The sequence below is a fragment of the Battus philenor genome, unplaced genomic scaffold, assembly GCF_028537555.1.
Source record: "Battus philenor isolate CCGP_79_NKW_IND1 unplaced genomic scaffold, ilBatPhil1.0.hap1 SCAF_13, whole genome shotgun sequence".
In the NCBI taxonomy this organism is placed as follows: domain Eukaryota; kingdom Metazoa; phylum Arthropoda; class Insecta; order Lepidoptera; family Papilionidae; genus Battus; species Battus philenor.
Window position 1 is genome coordinate 10,064,562 of NW_027181675.1, and position 19,374 is coordinate 10,083,935.

At 31.8% G+C, this 19,374-nt stretch overlaps 1 protein-coding gene across 2 annotated transcripts in view; it reads left to right on the plus strand.

Annotated features, from left to right (window-relative positions):
* The first annotated feature begins 106 nt into the window (after nt 1-106).
* Nucleotides 107-19,374, plus strand: part of Lis-1 (LisH and WD40 domain-containing Lis-1) — a 30,996-nt gene continuing 11,728 nt past the window's right edge. The window contains exons 1-2 of one of the 2 annotated variants that reach the window (XM_068776912.1): nt 107-256; nt 3,097-3,237. In XM_068776912.1, coding sequence (XP_068633013.1) covers nt 3,200-3,237 — 38 coding nt within the window. In that variant the 5' untranslated portion in view covers nt 107-256; nt 3,097-3,199. Of the gene's footprint in view, nt 257-1,374; nt 1,419-3,096; nt 3,238-19,374 lie in introns of those variants that run through there. The other variant, XM_068776913.1, reaches the window with a different exon arrangement.

Consider the following 19,374-nt stretch of genomic DNA (forward strand, 5'->3'; position numbering starts at 1 on the left):
AAGTATTATTTTATATACATTCGCGACGTAGTGTTGCTTGATCACAATTTTTAAATTGTAAAACCATAAATCTAGGTGGCGCTGTGCACTTGAAGTTGGAAAAGAAAAAAAAAGGAAAATCGAAACTCGCCATTGTAGTGTATTGAGTGATTTTGAGCCATTGCAACGAAAACGGTTTTCTGCATTAGGTCTCACGTGAAGTGTGTTGATTTTGTGTGTGATTTACATTTGATAAAAGTGCAAATTTTAGTGTTTCGTAAGTATTAATTCATTTTTAAAATTGTTGCATTGATGACTTCGTAACGACGATGTCTGTCTTTTTCGTTTCAGTTACGAGATACAGTTCAATATGGCCGTTCTGATATTTTAATATTTCCTTTACTTTTACTTCTAACGGATCATAATAAAACGTTAAAGTCAGTTTTTTATTAATTTTATTGACGATTTGGTTAATTCGTTGATGTGGCAAAATGACAGTATGGTCTTTGACGTTTAAATTCTGAGTCATTTACTGCAAGCTCCTTGAATTTGCGTTATTTATTTTCGCGCAAATTACTTTTGGTTATAAATTCATTAAGGCCATTGATTCAGTGTCGGTTTGTCTCTCTTATACAGAACTCATTTAATTTTTTAACAGAACTTCGTTAATTCATGTAAGTCGGCCAAACTTACAAAGCAGTAATCTTAAGAGTTGTAAATTATTACCTTTTTTTTGGAGAAGAAAGCTTTTCTAACGTGTAACATTTACGTCAGGTTTTTCTTCAAAGTGGTATCTATAGTTTGTTACATAAACGAATACCAATTTCTCTTTAAATACTTCTCTTTAATGAGTAAATAAGTAAATAAATATTGAGAAAATATTTGATTTATGATAAAATTTAATATTACTACATACATTTCTGTATACATACTAACAATTTAATAATATGCAATTTCTTATGTAATTTTATACCAGACATTTTGCTCAAGACGTTTTATGTTAATTTAAACAACATTCACAAAAATGTTATTTCTTCTTCCCCTTGCTGTTTTACCTCAACTACTGTAAATTGAAATTGAAGAAAAAAGTATTTAATATTTGGTAATCAACTACCTCCAATTTCTATAGACATTAATCTTTCTGGATTAAAAATTTATGCATACAGGGAGTAAGTGTTATATCAACTGTATTGTATACATTTTTGTTCATTAATAAAAATTTTCATGTTAACACAACTGCACATCTTACTATTTAGTACTTAGTAAATATAATAATAGCCTTGGATTTTCTTTCAAGGCCATTATTAAAATTTATTAGTTAATTCATGAAAATCCATTTTAATTTTTAATATAATATTGGTACAGATTAGTTTTGAAAAATTAATACAAATTATCACCAATGTCAAGTGATGAATCTTATGATATCAAGTATAGGAATAGTAAGTAGTAATAGTCTGAATGTACTTCGTGCTTTATGTTAATTTTAAATTGTTACAATTTTGTAGAGGAGTAGGTGGCTAAAATCAAGCTTATTGAATAAAAATGAAAAAATCCTCTGTATAATATAGTTAAATGCAACCCACCACTTGTTAGCTAATGAAGCAAAATTTTACAGGTTTAAGATTTCTATGTAAAAAAATGAACATGCATGATATGCCAGATGGAAAATTTACTCATTGCACATCCAATGTGATAGTTGTTTAGTTCAAGTTAATAAATTGACTTCCTATATAATGTTAGTATTTTAGGGTTCCCATATTTTTTTTTTACAATCCACTTTCAAATTTTACTGATACTGCTGGACATTCTGTAGCTATTTTACTATCATGTTCCCAAAACTAGATAAATGTGAAGGTTAGGTGTAACTAGGGAAATTCGTGTTGGAGCTGAGTTCAAATTACAAATCATTACTTTTTGAAAAAAGAAGTGAGAATTTATCAATTGATTAATTGTGCTATAGAAAAAACTAAATAAAGTCTGTTAAAAACACAATTCAACATTAAATTATTATCTGCATGCATTCATATTTAAAATGAGCTACCATTTTTATTTTTTACAGCCTCCACTTACAAATTGTGAATCCATATTTTTTTGTCTATCACATAGACCATCATTGAGTATGTGCACCCTTGATTGGTCTAGATGTATTTATCTATTGATCAGGTTTGATTTCATATGCACTATGTAATTATGTTTTTATGAAGATTTTGCAAATTCTCATTGAGATTTCAATAGTTACACTCATATAAAAAGAAAATGGGTTGTGAATGTTGAACAGATTATTGGTCTATAGTTAAAAAAATATACAATGTTCCTAATTATTATAATTTTTACATGGGGTAAAAGAAATATTTATAACTAGCTTTTGCATTGAAAGCTCTTAATTACTGCTTAACCAAAAAAGTAAATAAGCATAGTAGCTAAAGAAGCCATAAAGTAACCCAATTCATCCATTATGTGAAACCTTAACATTTTTGAAGGAAGTAAAATTAGTGTCATAGGGCTTAAAATCATTTGGTGTTTCATGCCAAATGATTTTAAACCTTACTCATAAAGAATAATTATTTTCTTACTTTCTTTAGTTTAACTTAAGGGTGTAACACTGTGTAATATTATGTAGTGACATGATTATGTTTTAGTTAATGAGATTGGTAACAATTCTGTTGTAATTAATATGTGATTTCTAAATAAAATAGTAAAGTGAAGTAGTAAATTCCTACTTTGAGACATGGTAATAATGAAATATTATGAATAATTTTAGTACAGTATTCTTTCTCATTTGAATAAGACAATATTGAACATTTATTCTAGTTTTTTTTTTAACACACTATATTTTGTCTTGCTTTTAAGTTCTAAAATTCAACATTTCTCTGAATGTGTACTGATTTGTTTATAAATAATACTAGAGTCTATATTATTTTTTTACTTCTCAGATGGCTTCTTTGGATATTTTTAGTTGTAAATTAGGTTAATGGGACCAATGTTTAGCACTCGCAGTGTTTATAAACTCAGTTCTTGCACTAGGAATCCATGAGCAATTACTGTTAATTAAGGTCAGGACTTTTAACATTCCTGAACAGTAGACAGATGTTTTAACTATTATGTGCTTGCCTACAGGTGTGATAATGGCAACGGCGTTCCCGCCGTCGCCCGCGTGAACAAGTAAGACTTAGTGCAGAGAACCTTCTGGGCCCGCCGCCTCAAGCGTCACCCAACCACAATGAAAATGGTGTTGTCACAACGGCAACGAGAGGAGCTGTGAGTATTTATTCTTTTACTACATTTTATACAATTTATAGAAAATATATTTTTTAATATTGACAAATGCCTTTTGCCCGTAGCATATCTGCCGTCCTTGGGTATTTTACGGATTACACTTACCCTGTTCGCGAGGCACGAATGAATATTATGTATTTGAGGTCTACTTGTGAAGACAAAACTCGTTACTTGTTTAATTTTCTAAATCGGGGGTGGCCAAGGGTGCCAAACGTCAGCATAATCAGGTTGCTATTTTCGAATAAAAATATTCCACCGGCAAGCGCAGCGTAGTATGGCCACCTACAAGGTGCACATCGTATCTCGCTTCTAACTAGTTTTACTGGATAGCTATGGGGGAGGCTTATGACCAGCGATGAACGTCCTACCGCAGAAATGACGATGATAGAGAACATTCGACCAATACGTAGGTGCTAATGTTTTTATTACTGAAAGCGAGAAGGCGAATAAGGTGTTAATCCGATGGTAGATAAAACAATTTGTTCATAAAAGCGGTCTGAAAACTATTTTAATACAAAAATATTCTGTTTAAAATCTCGTTTAAGACATTACATTACCTAGGCTTGAAAGGACGACTGCCTTTAAAGTCTCTCTTGCTAAGAAGTTATAAGTTATACAAGCTTCATTGCCCTCCAAATCGAATCATGGTTTGTCTACCCTCCACTATTTTATATAGCGGTAGAAATCTTTGGCTCAAATCGTACCCACTTATATATTTTTTACATAGCTAATCAAGCAAACGCTCAACCTATTATACATAACGCTTTATTTACACGCAAAGTTCAGCTGCAGTACATAAACAGTTTTTATATTTATATTAATAACAGTCATTAGTTATATTCACACCGTATTATTTTACATTCAATTATTACACTTTTTTAATTTTTTTATTTACCTATTTATTTTAATCGAGACAAATACCTTAACATACCCGTAATTATAAAGACAAGTACATGTGAACGACTTTTACCGATTAAAACATTATTGATGTTCGTTCATTCCTCGCTAAATGGAGGGAGGATGAGAACATTTTCACACATCTGCAGCCTCGCCGGAGACGGCCGTCATAGCGGAGAAAATATCTGCCCTTTTTTTCAAGAAAAAGGTACACAGGCTAGGTGCCGGCGTACCTTTCTTCTCGGCGCCTCTACCTAACACAAGCAACAAACAACCACAAGGCCGTCGCCCAGAGACCAAAAGAATTATAAGAGCGAGTTCTTAACTATACTACCTCCTCGGTCCAGTCCTTAACCTTGGATATATTGGTTTCTCTAAGCTTCTCGGGGTTGATTACTTTTGGAAAATGTGGTGAAAGTTTTTATACTATTTTACCTCTTCTCGTCGTTCGTTTTCTAATGAAACAATGTTTTGAAACAAAAACTAAAGTACGAAGATGTACTTGAAAGTGGAATAGCATACTCAGATGCATATTTACCTGAAGTTCAAGGGTTTTCCTATTATGGAAAGCCCTTTATTATCTAAAATCCCTCCCGACGAATGAGCGAACGACACGGATCTATTTAACTTACTTGTGCGAGTGAGATGGTAAATTACACCTGCTTGTGCGTACGCAGGTAAAGACTCCGAAAATATTTAGTAAGTTGTTATAGCCGGTTCCAAAAAGTTTTAACTAAAACGTTACATCCGAGTGAGTAGCTGTCGGATTATCGGATTTCCGCCAACTTACTAGTTGTACTATTTCTGTAGGCCTCTCATCTGTTAATAATAAGACCAAGTAATGCAAATTATAACAAATTCGTAGCAATCATCTGATAATCACATTGATATGTGAGGCTAATGCATATATTATGAATATGCATTATTAATATTTAATACGCCATTAAGATTTATAATCAAAAAGAATTTAAAGATAAAATAGTTTATATTAAAGCTTTAAGGTCTGGAAAGACCTGAAACCTTTATTTTACACGTTCTTCTTTGTTCTGAATTAAAATAGCATCGTAATGATTGTGTTGAACTTTTAAGATGTTATCTGACTGTTAGAATATAACTCTCAGATAAATAATAATAGTCGATGGGCTTCCATTACATACTGTTACTGTAACATAAGCAGCTAACAGCTAAAGCTACTCGTTTACTATTAGATTCTCTCACAGATTATCTGCGGTGACGCGCTCCTATACACTTGCATAATGATTAAATAAACTATCACAAATGAGAATAATTGATAGCTTTGTCTTTGTAAATAAATTATTACCTTTATCATCATATCATAGAAGTAAATAAGTTTAGGTTAAGTGCCTTCAGCGCTCTGCAACAGCAACACCTGGTAAAACTGTACATACTAATGGACAAATACTATTGTACAATGAAAAAAAAAAGTTATTTCCCTGTAACTATGTAGTAATCATTCTCTGTTATACTTGTGAACTATCGTCTTCTTTCAACATTATATACATGTAAAGCGTCATTTCATTATTTTCTTTGATTTTGCTCTGGACTAAGGTCAGAGACAGAGAACATATAAACAAATCGAATACATTCACCATTAGACCAACAATTAGCTCTCTAAGAACAAATTAACCAGTCCTACAAAACTTTACTTTTCTTTAACGAAAAACTGAAGTGGTTAATAATTATTATTATAAAAATAGTAATTCATTACCTTTACAATAGGAGTTTTATTTTTTTTTATTTCCGGTATTATTTTGATTTGTTGTACTAGTAAATATGTTCGTTTCGCAACTGGGATATGGCGTCATGAAAGTTTTTTTAATTTTTTTTTAATTAAAATCATTTTAATATCTCGTCATACAACTCTTAAATTCAATTAATACAACTTAAGAATAGTCCCAAATATAGAAGAGATAAAAGTTTTAAAGTTAGATTTTGATTTGATATCAATACCGATATAAAATAAACCATACCACTTATCTTATAATATTAACAATTTATCAAAAATTATCTAATGCGGCATATTATTGAGGAGTATGTTATAAATATATAGTTTCTTATGTTGATTCGATTCAGCAAGTTGTATGAACATCATTTTATTTCTCTTATATGAAAGTGATTTCCAGAAAGAATTTTAATGGCTTTAAAAATTGATTACGTTACATAATAGATCAATTTGACAGTCTGGACATTGATGTCATGATAATTAAATATAGTATATTAGTAAACCCCCTAGGAGTATATATTTTTAATTTTTGGTGTCCCCGTTTAATATGAAAAATAAACATACACAGAAAGAAGATCGAGTTATTCGAAGCCGCGGTTGACGAGGTCGATTCTAATTGGTTAGGTTAAGCAAGAATAATCATTGATTGCGGTTTTCGCACCAAGTTCAGATTATTGTTGATAAATATATTAACGATAAATGTCTTAACGTTTTGTTAAGTGTCAATAATCTATATCTTTAATTATAACTATGATTATTTCTGTATTAATGCGTTATCTATTTCGGTCCTATGAGATGAGCCCTATTGCTATTGTTTCTGGATAGCATAAATTATTATTGGTCGAGTCCATATCTTGTGTAAATCCCATAGACGGAACATGTACTTAGGTAACTTTATTTTTTTTTTAAATGGTTAGACTAGAGTATTATTTGGTAAACGTATAAATACTAACAAATTAATCTCTTTCAATATGTTCACAAAGATTTAATGTGCAGCAACCAAAATTATTTTTTTCTGTTTAGAAATTAGATTGCTATGCGGCAGAGCATTTGCTGCATTGCGTATTTCTTCTTGCCATCGTTAAAACATTTCCTAGAGAAGTTTTATTTCCTAGTGAAGTATTTATATATAGTATTAAACAGCATAGACGTACGTTCGTTTGTGTATATACATATTTGTTTTATGCTTTTCTTGTTTTGTAATTAAAATTAAAACTTACCTATATATTTCACGAATATATGTATTGACACATATATTCGTGAAATATATGCCGCGCATGACCTCATAGTTTTGTCGACATATTTTGTTCGATTATTTTTTTGGGCATACGGTTATTTTCGGCCATAGTGTCATTGTACTACAATAAGTAACACATATGAAAACAATCTTGTACTTAAGTATCACTCTCACAGTAAAAACTTTACTCTATTCCTCTTTCGAAATATATTCTATTTTTCTCTGGAACGCACTATTCATTATAAGGATTAACAAGAATAGTTACGCATTTAAATAAAGCGAAAATCCGAATGCTTTACTTGACAAGCCCATGGGTTCATCATAATTATTATCAAACTTTGATATTAAAATTGTCATTTATTATTATATACATAAAAAATAATTTTTGTACGTACATATATTTTTAATTGTTATTTCTGTTAGATCTTTAATATACGCTTATGATTCAAAATAGATGATCTTTTTTATCACTATATTATGAAGTATCTATTAGCGTTGAACGAGAATAAATAACATGTGTTTTTTATGTTTGACGTCTTAGTGGTGAGAAGTAAAGAGAGGAAGAAAATATGTTGGCAAATCCTAACTATTCAAGTTTTTACTTGTATTTTAATAGTTAGGTTTCATCCGCCGGTGCGTTATCGCAGGTCGTCCAACCGGCCGCCTTGCACCTCGCCCGACCTTTGAAAGTAACAGTGCTCTTATAGCGCCATGTCGTTGACCCCGCTGTCGGCGACTTCCCTCGCTGATCCCTCGTAGGTGTACAACTTTCTTTATGAACCTAGAAATCTCATCATCATTATAACAGCGTCTGTTTAATTATATGGGGCAGCTTGACGATAATGCTCTCCGAACAACTTTATGTAAGAAACTCGCCTAAGCTTTTTGCTCGGAACATGGATTAATGAGCAAGTAACTGTGCTTCTGTTTTAATATGATGACATATGACAGAGTATACATTATATTTCTGCTTTCAACAGTTTGACGCTGATTGAACCTGATCAATAAGTTTGTTCATTTTCTTTAATACGGTACATGTATCATCAAAACACATTGTATTTTTTTATTATTGTAATAGTATTACCAATAAAGATAAATTTACTCCATTAAGTGTCATATAAGAGTTGTATCGTCATGACTATTGTTCACTTCACCGTTAACAGGATGCATTATAAATATTATTTGAAGTTTTTATTATATTAATGTGTAGTAGTTACTTTTTGTTTTAAGGAAATATATAAAAAAATACCTTTCCGATTGCCGATATAGACAAATATAGGGTGACTGATTATAGGTATAAGTTTTAAAGGGGTGAACGTATAGTTAATTTGTCAGCAAAAAGCTGTGAAGCTCTTTCACCTAATTTCATCTTATCTAAAGTAATCCCTCTGAAATATGTTACATTAATTTATTTATTCCATTTTAATGCGACAGGTTTATAACTTCTGGCTGTACAGTCTGCATGGATATCTATCCATCTTTACCATCTTGTTAATTATAATTAATTTTTATATGTAGTTATCCGAAAATTCAAAACGTTTTTTTTTTTAAAAAAAACGTTATTTCTGAAATTATTTATTATTGCATAGGTTAATACCATACATTAATTGACAACAAAGAAATAGACTTGTTTAAAGCTTTAACACCTATAATCCCTTCACACGTTACTAAGAGTTAATTTGCGTTTTTATTTTTTATACCTAGTCACGTGCGCGCCGGTTTACATCGCTTCTGTAGGTTTTATTATTGTCCATCTGTAACTATATTCAAATCGCATTTGTTACGTTTCAATTACGTTTACCGTGATTTAACTAAAAGCTGTTTATAATTTGCTTTGGTTACGAAAGCTGCGTCGAAATAATTATTACGGAATTTTTCAATCAAGAAAAAGTTTATACCTACTGTCGATACAGGAAAATACCAGTAGTTACAATTTTTACGTAAGTTTAGTGAATAGGTGGCAGATGTTAGTTAATTATCATAGTGCCCTAGTAACATTTTCCAGTTACTTAAGTTTCGTAGCATTCGTTGATCGGGTCTGTTTTGCCGTCTTTGTTTATTTCGTTGTGCCTTTTACTTTTATCGTCTTATCCATTGTAGTGTCGTGACCCGAAGTCCTCGGTTCACTCCCTGATATATTCTTTGCAATCACTGCGCGCTAAAGTGAAAGGGAACCACTGCCTATTCTAGTAAACATCAATAAACATGTCAGTCCGTTAGCGACGAACGATTGTTTACTGTTTGCGAAGCGACGTTCTAAATTACCTTTATAAACAATTTATTTGTAATCACTTCTCTATAATGTAGAACTTTTAGAGTAATTTCATTGCCGTCTATAGAAAAATATATAACATGGATATGTGTAAATAATCCTTTGATTCGTTCTCCTTTTAAAACTGTATAGTTAACGTAAATGCAGGTCACTTTCAACCGCTCCTATTGGAATAATATGGCGGAAACTTATATATCCCGTAGTGGACGTCCGTCCTATGGTTGTAATGGTGAAGTCCAACGCTAGGACCCAATAACCAAACTCTAATATCTTAGAACCTCCAATTTAGTGCTAAGAAGTTTTCACTTGTATATATCACACTCAATGTTGTTAAATGTTTATGTATTCATTATGTTATAAGCCGTAATAACAAGTGTCCCTGTTTCAAGCGGTTTACGTAACCTCGATACAGAAATGCGATCGTGCTTTTGTCGTAAAGTGTAGCCTTCGAGTGACAGTATCCTTAAAACGTTAAGCCGTTCGTTGCATCACCATCTGACCGAGTAATCATTTACCATGTTGGACATTCTCTTGTAACTTGTTTCGGACACATCAACGGTGCGTCGGCAAGCGTTGACTGGTTATTGGGCATGTTTCTCTCGGCATCTCGGCGTGTAAACCAATAGCAAAATCACGGACAAAGTATGTTCGTCCTAGACGTCTGTTCATCTTGTAGGCGGACGCCCTACGCTGCGCTTGTCTATCTGCGGCCTCCACTCCAGAACTTTAGGCTTCAACGGCCATTTGTTCTGCACTTTTTGTGGCCTTTCAACTGCCACTTCTACTTGCCATTAGTGCTTATCGGTGTTTATTTTAGAGTTTTCTATTAAATGAAGATTAATTGCGATAAATAGTTAATATTTTCTCAAAGAAAACTTTTATTTTAAAGGAATATTATAAATATGTAAGATATTATAATAATACCACCTGCCTTAAAAGTGTGCTATATGTAAAAAAAAAAATGGTCTACACAGCTATTGGGTGTAATCCCACAATTAGTAGTAGATAAAGCTATGCATGGTTACCTATTATAGCTCATAACTGTTTAAAGCTATAATAAGTGACGATGATATGTATCTAACTAACCATAATAAGCCGTTATTTAATTAAATTTTGTGTGGTCTTAATTCTTGTTATTTTACGCATTCATCAATAAGAGTCACATTCAAGCAATTTTTTAATCTAAAAGGCTATTGGTTGTTTGCAAGTTCGTTTCTAATTAAAACTCTTGTTGTTAATTAACCCGTTTCATTGCCGTAGCCATTCTCTACTAGAGTATAAAACAACAAGGCAATCGTCGGAACAACAAAGAAGATATACTTTAGACTTTTTTTCTTTGAAGGTCTTGAAGTTTATTAACCATCTGTACAATTACACACATTATTGTATCGCTAGGACTGTCGATTAAACATTTCCTTGTTTATTTGTTGATTTTTCAAATCTGGCAATTTTAGCGCACGTCAATATTTATCATAGTTATTATGATCCTAATAATTACGATATATATTGATGAGTGTTTCTTTTAAATGTAAACCAAAGCTCTAGATAGTACCTTTCATTAAAAAAAATACGCACAAGTATCAATTATCTTGTTCGTGTCCGTTAAGGTAGGTTAATAAAATTTTCCAAGACATACAAATTGTTACTTTAAACTGATCCTGATCTTTTTAGCGATTTGAATGTAAAAAAAATCTTGCGATTGTTTTATCGTTTGAAATGTAAGAATTTTGGTGTAAATTAGGTACGCGAAACATTGATCTTGATCAATCTTTTTTGATTATATCTTCGCATATATGTGTGTGTGTGTGGTTTCCGTTAAGGGAAAACTTGACTACATCTATGTAAATTGTATTTAATGTTGATGTATTGGAGCCTCTGTCTTTTAGCAAGTAATTTATTTAAATGATATTTATTATTATTGATTTTATACAGGATAGTCCTAACAATAATTCGTTTTTTATATCTTAATACAGATTCGCCTCGCATTCAAATTCATTAACGATTTTAGATTACATAGATAAATGTGCCAAATATTGAACTTTCTATGATATCTTCGGCTTACATAACGAACTGATCGTGTTTGTAAACTGTGACGTAACATTTTTATACATAGCAATATTGCCTACGGCTATAGCTTCATTGAAGACGATAGGCGGTCTCAAAACCGGCGTGTGAGATCTTTATCAATCAACCATTCTAATAGTACTGTAGTAGAACTTTTAGTGTATTTACTGCATGCGCCCGCTACACTTTCACTCTCAATATTTTAAAGTGGATACTATAAGCATCCTGTCGTAAGTATGTAAAACATATGTGCAAATAAAAGTATAACGTTTTCACGGATGAGTTATAAATTATAAACCAGTATTTTAAAAATAAGGTTCACAGGAGACATTTTTTAGTTGCGAAAAGTCCTTGAAGCCCATAAAAATGACGTCAACTCCGTTTTCGTCACATCTGTCACACAAGTTTCTAAAGGCGAGGTGAATCATCAACGGACATCAAGTATTAAGTTACCGCCATGTTGACCTTTACCTGATGTGTTAATAAAATTCATAACCTTAAAACTTCCGACCTGTTTTGCCAAAATTTACATATAAACATCTTTGGAAATAATGCAAAACTAAGAGTTTCTCAAACGACACTACCAACAAACAAACTTTTTTCAAATAAAAATAAATTGGTTGATAGATTATAAACTTGTTATATAATTAATATAAAATTGTTTAAAACAACCCTTTATTTAATTTAATATTTAAAAATAATAAATTGTTTTTTACAAAAAATCAAATTAAATAACGTAAAAAATTCATCGTCGTCGTTCAAGCCCATAGACGCCCACTACAAGGATATCTATGGTATAGATACCATAATTTATTTGTTAGCAATTGTGGTTTTATGGTACAAAGAGAGAACGCTGGTGCTCATCCTCTGAAAACGTTTTGTGAGCAGTGGCAATTCTGAATATTTAATACACAAAGTGTGAATTTATAAAATTGTATTATGGATATAGAACCCGCGATCTACCATCGCAAGTCTTAGTCCTCTACCGCTGGGCTATCACTGTTCGCCAAAAAACTTTACCGCTACGAATTACGCAAAAGGCATCATAAGATGTGTTGAAATGTCTGGCGTATCTCTCCGAAGTCAAGATTTTTTAAGATTACTATATCACAGTCACTCATTGTTACACTGAGAATACTCTCAAAAGTCAAAGTATAAAGAAACCCGGAGAAAGATACCTTTTTCCGAGTTTTTCATAGTCGGACTTATGAATTTGAATCAATAGTAAAGTTAAGAATAACTTGTCGCAAGTGTCATCATTCCAACATAAGTGCAAACACCATAACTGGATATTGCTACTATAGCTGTTTCAACCTTTTCCTTGACAGAAATCTATCGTCTCTTTCTGTTGTACTTCTTTGACGGGCCTTTACATTTGTAAACTATCTAGTCTGTTAGTCTAATAACATTGCGAAAAATCATAAACTTGGAATCCCATATATTTTCTCTTTTTGCAATGTTATGAGACCATTTTTTTCTTTACAGCTTTAGACGCCTTTAGACATTATTACTCAATTTTATTATCAAATGATACATACGTACCAATACATTATAAAGACCAAAACAGATGTTTAATTATCTTAAAAAACAACAACCCGCAAAATGTTATTTTATGTCATTTAAACCTTTGCGTTTCTCCAAATATGTCTATAAGTTGTGTATATATAGCGTTTGATACAATTAGCTGTTTTAATTCAGTTTTACATGACCACCCATTAGATTTGCGGTACAATTTTGGATTGACGAAACAACATAGTTGATTCTGTGAGCATGTACAGTCAATGTAAGGACTAAGCCGTTGTCCGTTCATCGGCTCGCGGTGGATCGAAAGGAATGCAGTTTCCACCGGTCGCCTCGTATGCTCTGCCGCATGCCGCATTCTGCATACTTGGCTCACATTACTCTTAATATATGAACATAAAAAAATATTCTAGTTCTAGTTATGTCGCACCGAAGGGCGCCGCCGGTTGACTATATTTCTCATATTATTTGCTAGACTAGCACAATACTACCACTAAAACATTTATTACATGCAAAAATCTTGTTTGTTTTCAATTTGTTTCAGATCTCTAAATTGCTTACAATATTAACCCATTATTAACATTGCCTTTAAATAACAATAGTTACGTACTTCTAATATTGTCGCACTAGAATCTAGAATAAAATGTATTGATTTTACTTTTAAATACATTTTTTTAACTATCTGTGTTGTTTATTTTGTTATAAAATCTTTATAAATTTCCGAGAGATATAAGCGGATTTTCTAGATAATTTTATTTTCCCTATGTAATACGTTATTCAGTTGCATTTGATATTTTACTTGTTAAAGAACTGCATAGCAAAACTAATTTTTTTATAATTTCCCAATTACTGGCTTACGATACTTGTAATATATAAAATTATTTTTATTATATTACTACAAATAAAGAAAATGGTTGGACAATGTAAGTTGCTAAATAAAGAGAAGTAAAATTTATTACCGGCTAAGATTTGTGCATAAAACACAGTAGCTATAGTGCTTGTGTTGAAACACTAAATTTAAAAAAGGCTAGTTAATGATTTTATCTTGGGGATATAATCACTTCAAAATTAATAATTGTCTGCAGGATGAATATGTACTCGGGCACTGATATGCTCTACTACTACTTACTACAATTTAATGTTACAAAGCTTTTGAATGAAAGCTAATATTACGTGTATTACATCATTGGACAAAGAAAGCTTCTATCGATTATCGTCGTTACCGTAAACATACCTAAGTATTCTTAAAATGTATGAACTTACTGTATTTAATAATTACTCTAATAAAGTATTAAAAACCTATAAATAATATGCGTAATGCTTTTCAAATACACACAGCTTAGTTATGTTTAAACAACAAAATAATTATTCGTAGCTGTTACGATACAAGAAATGATTGAATGGAGATCGTAATACTAATGTCTTTCCGGCAAAGGAAAGATAAAATATATTTCCGGTTGTCATTGTCGTTTTTAACTGATTGAATGGTAAATGACGATGTAATATGATCATATAGTTTAAAGAATATTATCTATACTCTATTGGCCGGACGAATTAATCTCTTTCAATCGCACTTTTATGTGGAATAAATGGGAGGGGGAGGGGCATTTGTCCAGCAGATGTCTTACGACTGATATAATCATTGTGATCAAAATTTAAAGAAAAGTTTTTTCATTGTTTTGGTTGACGTAAAATAACTTCCAAATCTCCTTTTTGCTAAGTTTTTCGATGTACTTGCTATCGTTGTCCAAGAAATGCATCGAGTAACGAAATAAACAGTAATCAGTTCAAAAATACACCAAATCACAGGTTAAATAGAAATCGGTCATCAATGCGACAACACGTGAGATTATATTATATTCATTCTGTTTGGCAAAGACAGTACAGTGATATTATAGACCAAACGCGACGTACCTACACGTCTATAATATCACTGTAACCATAAGGCACAAACAAAATTTAATTAATATTGTGTCATTCAAAAATTTGGTAGAGCCGTTACTTTATGAATAAAAAATAATGTATACTACAAATAATCTTGGTCGTTTTAGTCTTGCGTTGTATAAAAGAAGTAAACTATTAAAATAGTCTAAAACATAAAAATTTCCAAAACCTTGAACATGTCGTAATGGAAATTTTCTTTTCCAAGTCACCAACTGATATTTAATCTTTATACATGACGTCATGTTTCCCCTTTTCAACATAACCCTCTGGAAATACTTCTCCATCCCTTGCAAACAAGGGTTAGCCCGATGTTTCATTATACGAGCGAACACGCTACAAACATTTGTGCGCAGGTTATTGCCGATGGCAACTGCTTAAGCCATGCCTATTTATTGTATTAATTAATTATTTTATTATATAGTGGTATAGTTTAAGACACGTAAAAATAACAATTTTGTTTTGGTATCGGACATATAGTATTAAAATTAATACACTCGAATGATATGTAGAATTTTAATTGTATCCACATATACAGGGTGATCGATTATGTGTGAAGTAGATGTATCGTGTATCATTTATCAGCACACTTCTTTCCTATCATCTCTGTATAAAGTAATCACTCTGAAGAATGTTTTATTCATTTATTTTTTCTATCGAAATATGACAGACCGATAAATTTTGACTTTATACTTATCAGGAAAAGTTAGTAAAAAGTAGTTAATATTTACATGCAGTAATCTTAATTTTAAAAAGGCGTTTTTTAACTTATAATATCATAATATAATTATTTCTGAAACCATTGATTTTGGATAGTGTATGTAATTATCAGCAAATGCTACCTTTTGTTAATCACCTTTTACATCTAATATTAGTTTATTTTCATTAGAAATATAAGGCGCCGACAGTTCGTAACAGATCCGAAATGACGCATTTGTGACGTAGACGGGCGCCGCTTGCTGGCGCGATCGATAGCAGTCGCGTGGGCGACCCTCTCCCGCCCCCTTCCCCCGCGCGCTCACGACGAGGAAATACATAAGTGCAGATAATATTCCTATAATCCCCAAATTTTTCCAAGACACAAATGCCACAAATCATATGTTGATTTGTGCCCTTTTAATTGAAAAACAATAAACTTACTAACCAGGAATATGTTTAATGAAATTAGAAATTATTAGTAGTTAATGTTTTTCGTTGAATACGTAATCTCATATGTGTCTTTTAAATTACCAAGATAACCATATGTTGATAATCTGATAAAGTCGTAATTAATGGACTGTCAATTAATAATTTTCAATATATTTTAGTTTTTCGGGCAATTCTAATTAAAATTTATGTCGAACACGAGTCGGTATTACTATAAATAGAGTTTTTAGCTATGCTAGACGGACGCTCTTAATCGGTCGACAAAGTTTAACAACGTTTACTCTATATTCTACTCCACAATCGGACCCTTCTTGTGTAGTTCAACTACTCTCTTACTTATTTAGGGCATGTTTAACCATTAGTTGTCGTTGTCATTTAGGGGTAACGTTCACAACGACCTGATAGTTCCGTTTCTTCTATGCGTAGCTACAACTCTCTAAACTATAATATATAAACATTTAAATAGTTAAGTAATAAGCTAAATTTGTGAACGATTTCTCTATTCTATTGTAAACATCAATATTGATTATTGAAAATGAACAATAATAACTATTGATCAAGCGTGCGAAATCATTTTAAATGTAATTTAAATATTTTAAACGTAAACTTACGTATACAAACAAAACTCTAAATTCGGAGTAATTGTATGTGAATAAGGTTAACTACAGGTTTTGTAATCTATTATGTTAAGCATGCATGTGATGTTGCAATCTCTTACAATGAGTTATTATAGTTGGTTAATATATTGGAAATACGAAAGTTTCTTCTAAATAGCATATCACTGATTAAACTTTAAGAATTTAGGGGCTTTCCCATGGAAACAGCCATTCTTCGACTAGTTTCGGGTCAAGTCAATATATATGCAAATGACATACGCTTTGTGCGCCGTACTGATAATACTAATTGCGATTTGTTTTAAACGTCCTTCAATCTACCGTTCGCTTTGTCGTTTTATTGTCTTTGTGTTTGCCGTTAGACTTCTCCCAAGATGCTTTTGTTCATCAGCAGGTTATTTTACCGCAATGATTTAAGTATCTTCAGGGGAATAATATTATTTGTTAGTCAATTGCGGATGTGATAATTAAATGATAACTCTAACTATGCGGAATTTCGTTATGGCTGTTATTTAAAAGATTTTTTATATTGATTTAAATATAGAATGGTGGGTTATTAAGGTGTAAAATCTTTCAAGAAGTATAGCCAATTTCACTATCTTTTACACCTATGTACAATAATCGTGTATATAGTGGTGATCACTCTGATATATTATTTACATAAATTTATTTTGTCTGTTGGGATGCCACAGACCAATAACTCCAGCCAGCTCAAGGATTGCAGAGACAACTGTTCCTGCGGTCAGAAGTAATAAATGTCAATAAGAAATAATTCTTTTTTAAGAATACATTTTTACTGTATTGTCATTTTGTATTTCTGGATCGGCGGGTGTTTAACAACAATACAACAATACGTTTATAATCAATCACCTGTATATATTAATACTATGATTATTTGTTCTCATTACTATCGTTAATAAATAGCGATTAATACAAGATAATTAATCGCTTAAAAATAGGACTAATTTAAAATTAAACGAAATATGTAATTTTGTCGTCGTGTAGTAGAGCCAATCAATACGTTGGGGAACGTTAAATTACGTTAAAAGTTTGAACCAATTTAATGCACGTGTACTGAATGTCATTTACATGAGTTCAAACGATTACATCATTGATGCACAACGTTACGCGTGTCGCCGGCCAGCGTTCCGCGCGTCGGGTAATCGATGCTCGAATTGATAATTATATTTATTTTCATAAAATATCAAGTAAACGGGATTAATGCATTTATTCATGGAATGTTATTTAGGACATCGCAATTGTATAATTATGTTATTGTATAGTTATGTATAAAAGCAGGTAGACGTGTCGTAGGTAGGCCCCCAGTATGTAAACCCACGACAGTCAATGCTGCTCAATATCGTCAATCTAGAAAGATCTCTTTGGAGGAAACTTATATTTTACAGTGGGCCTCTGCCGGTAGACATGTTCATGTACTACAGTTACGATTAAATTTACAACTACTAACGTCTTTATAAAAAAACGTTATTTCTCTTAACAGACGTGAAAATTTTGGTTTAAAACATTGTATAGTATCACATATCCCTAAAAATCTTGACATATCCATATTTATCAAACGTTAGAATAAATTTTGTTATTGATATAAGAATGAGCGATTAGTTTTTAAATTTTGTTGCGAATATGGCATTATTATTCAGGGGAGTGATAAAGATTGGTTTATGTCTATTTTCAAATTATAACGGGTTTTTGTTTTATATTTTTCGTTGTATCAAATATTTGTCCGTATAACTGTTATCGTTATTTCAACCGTACGACATCCGATCGAAATATGAAGACCGGTAGAATGCGACCTGCATCCAACGTTTTCCATCGACCTTAACAAGGCCACATGTTCACCTTGTAGGTGGACACCGTGCTTGCCAGTCCGTAGTCTCAAATTTAAAACCTTTGGGCTTCTGCGGCTATGTCTATAATTGTAGTAATATAACTATAGACTGTATTAATACGTAAAAAGAAATTAGATTGAGTCTCATACTTATTGTAAACAAAGGCACATAAATCCATTACAACGTATACACTGTACGACAGCGGTTACTGGTTTATCGGTTGAAATTCACAAGTGCCCTTCATTAACAGACATTTCGACAGATTATTCACGTCAAAGTCTTTTTTCACGACTGTTATGTCCACGCGCTGATCTTCCGTGCACGAAACTCGTTGAATACACATGTGAATCAAACAAAGAAAGTTTATTTGTTAAGGGTTGCTACACTAAACTCCACACTTGACTACATAGAACATACCTTTGAAATTGTCTTCGCTTTCCAGACTATTTCAATGTTTAATTTTGTATTCTTTTAAAATATATTTAATCCCTTGAGTTTCTTTCGCTTGCTCTGAGACCTGTGAGGTCTGTAGTATTTATCATCCTAAAAGGTAGGTAGACTCACTTTGCCGTCAATATGAAGTAGGATTCCTCGTATGTTGAATAAAGATGATTTGATAAAGATTATTCTTTATTTACATAACAAACCAAAAGCTCGACGTCATAGAAAAAAAAAATAACAATTTAAAAAGCCACCTAAAATCGCAACCTAGTTAGTGTCTTTAACTTTAATTACATCTGTTTTGTACGTTTATATAACACGATAGATTTCATAAAGTGGCAGATTCATTTCAAAATGATTTGCTACCTACGCGCTCGTACTTTTCTCTTAACAAA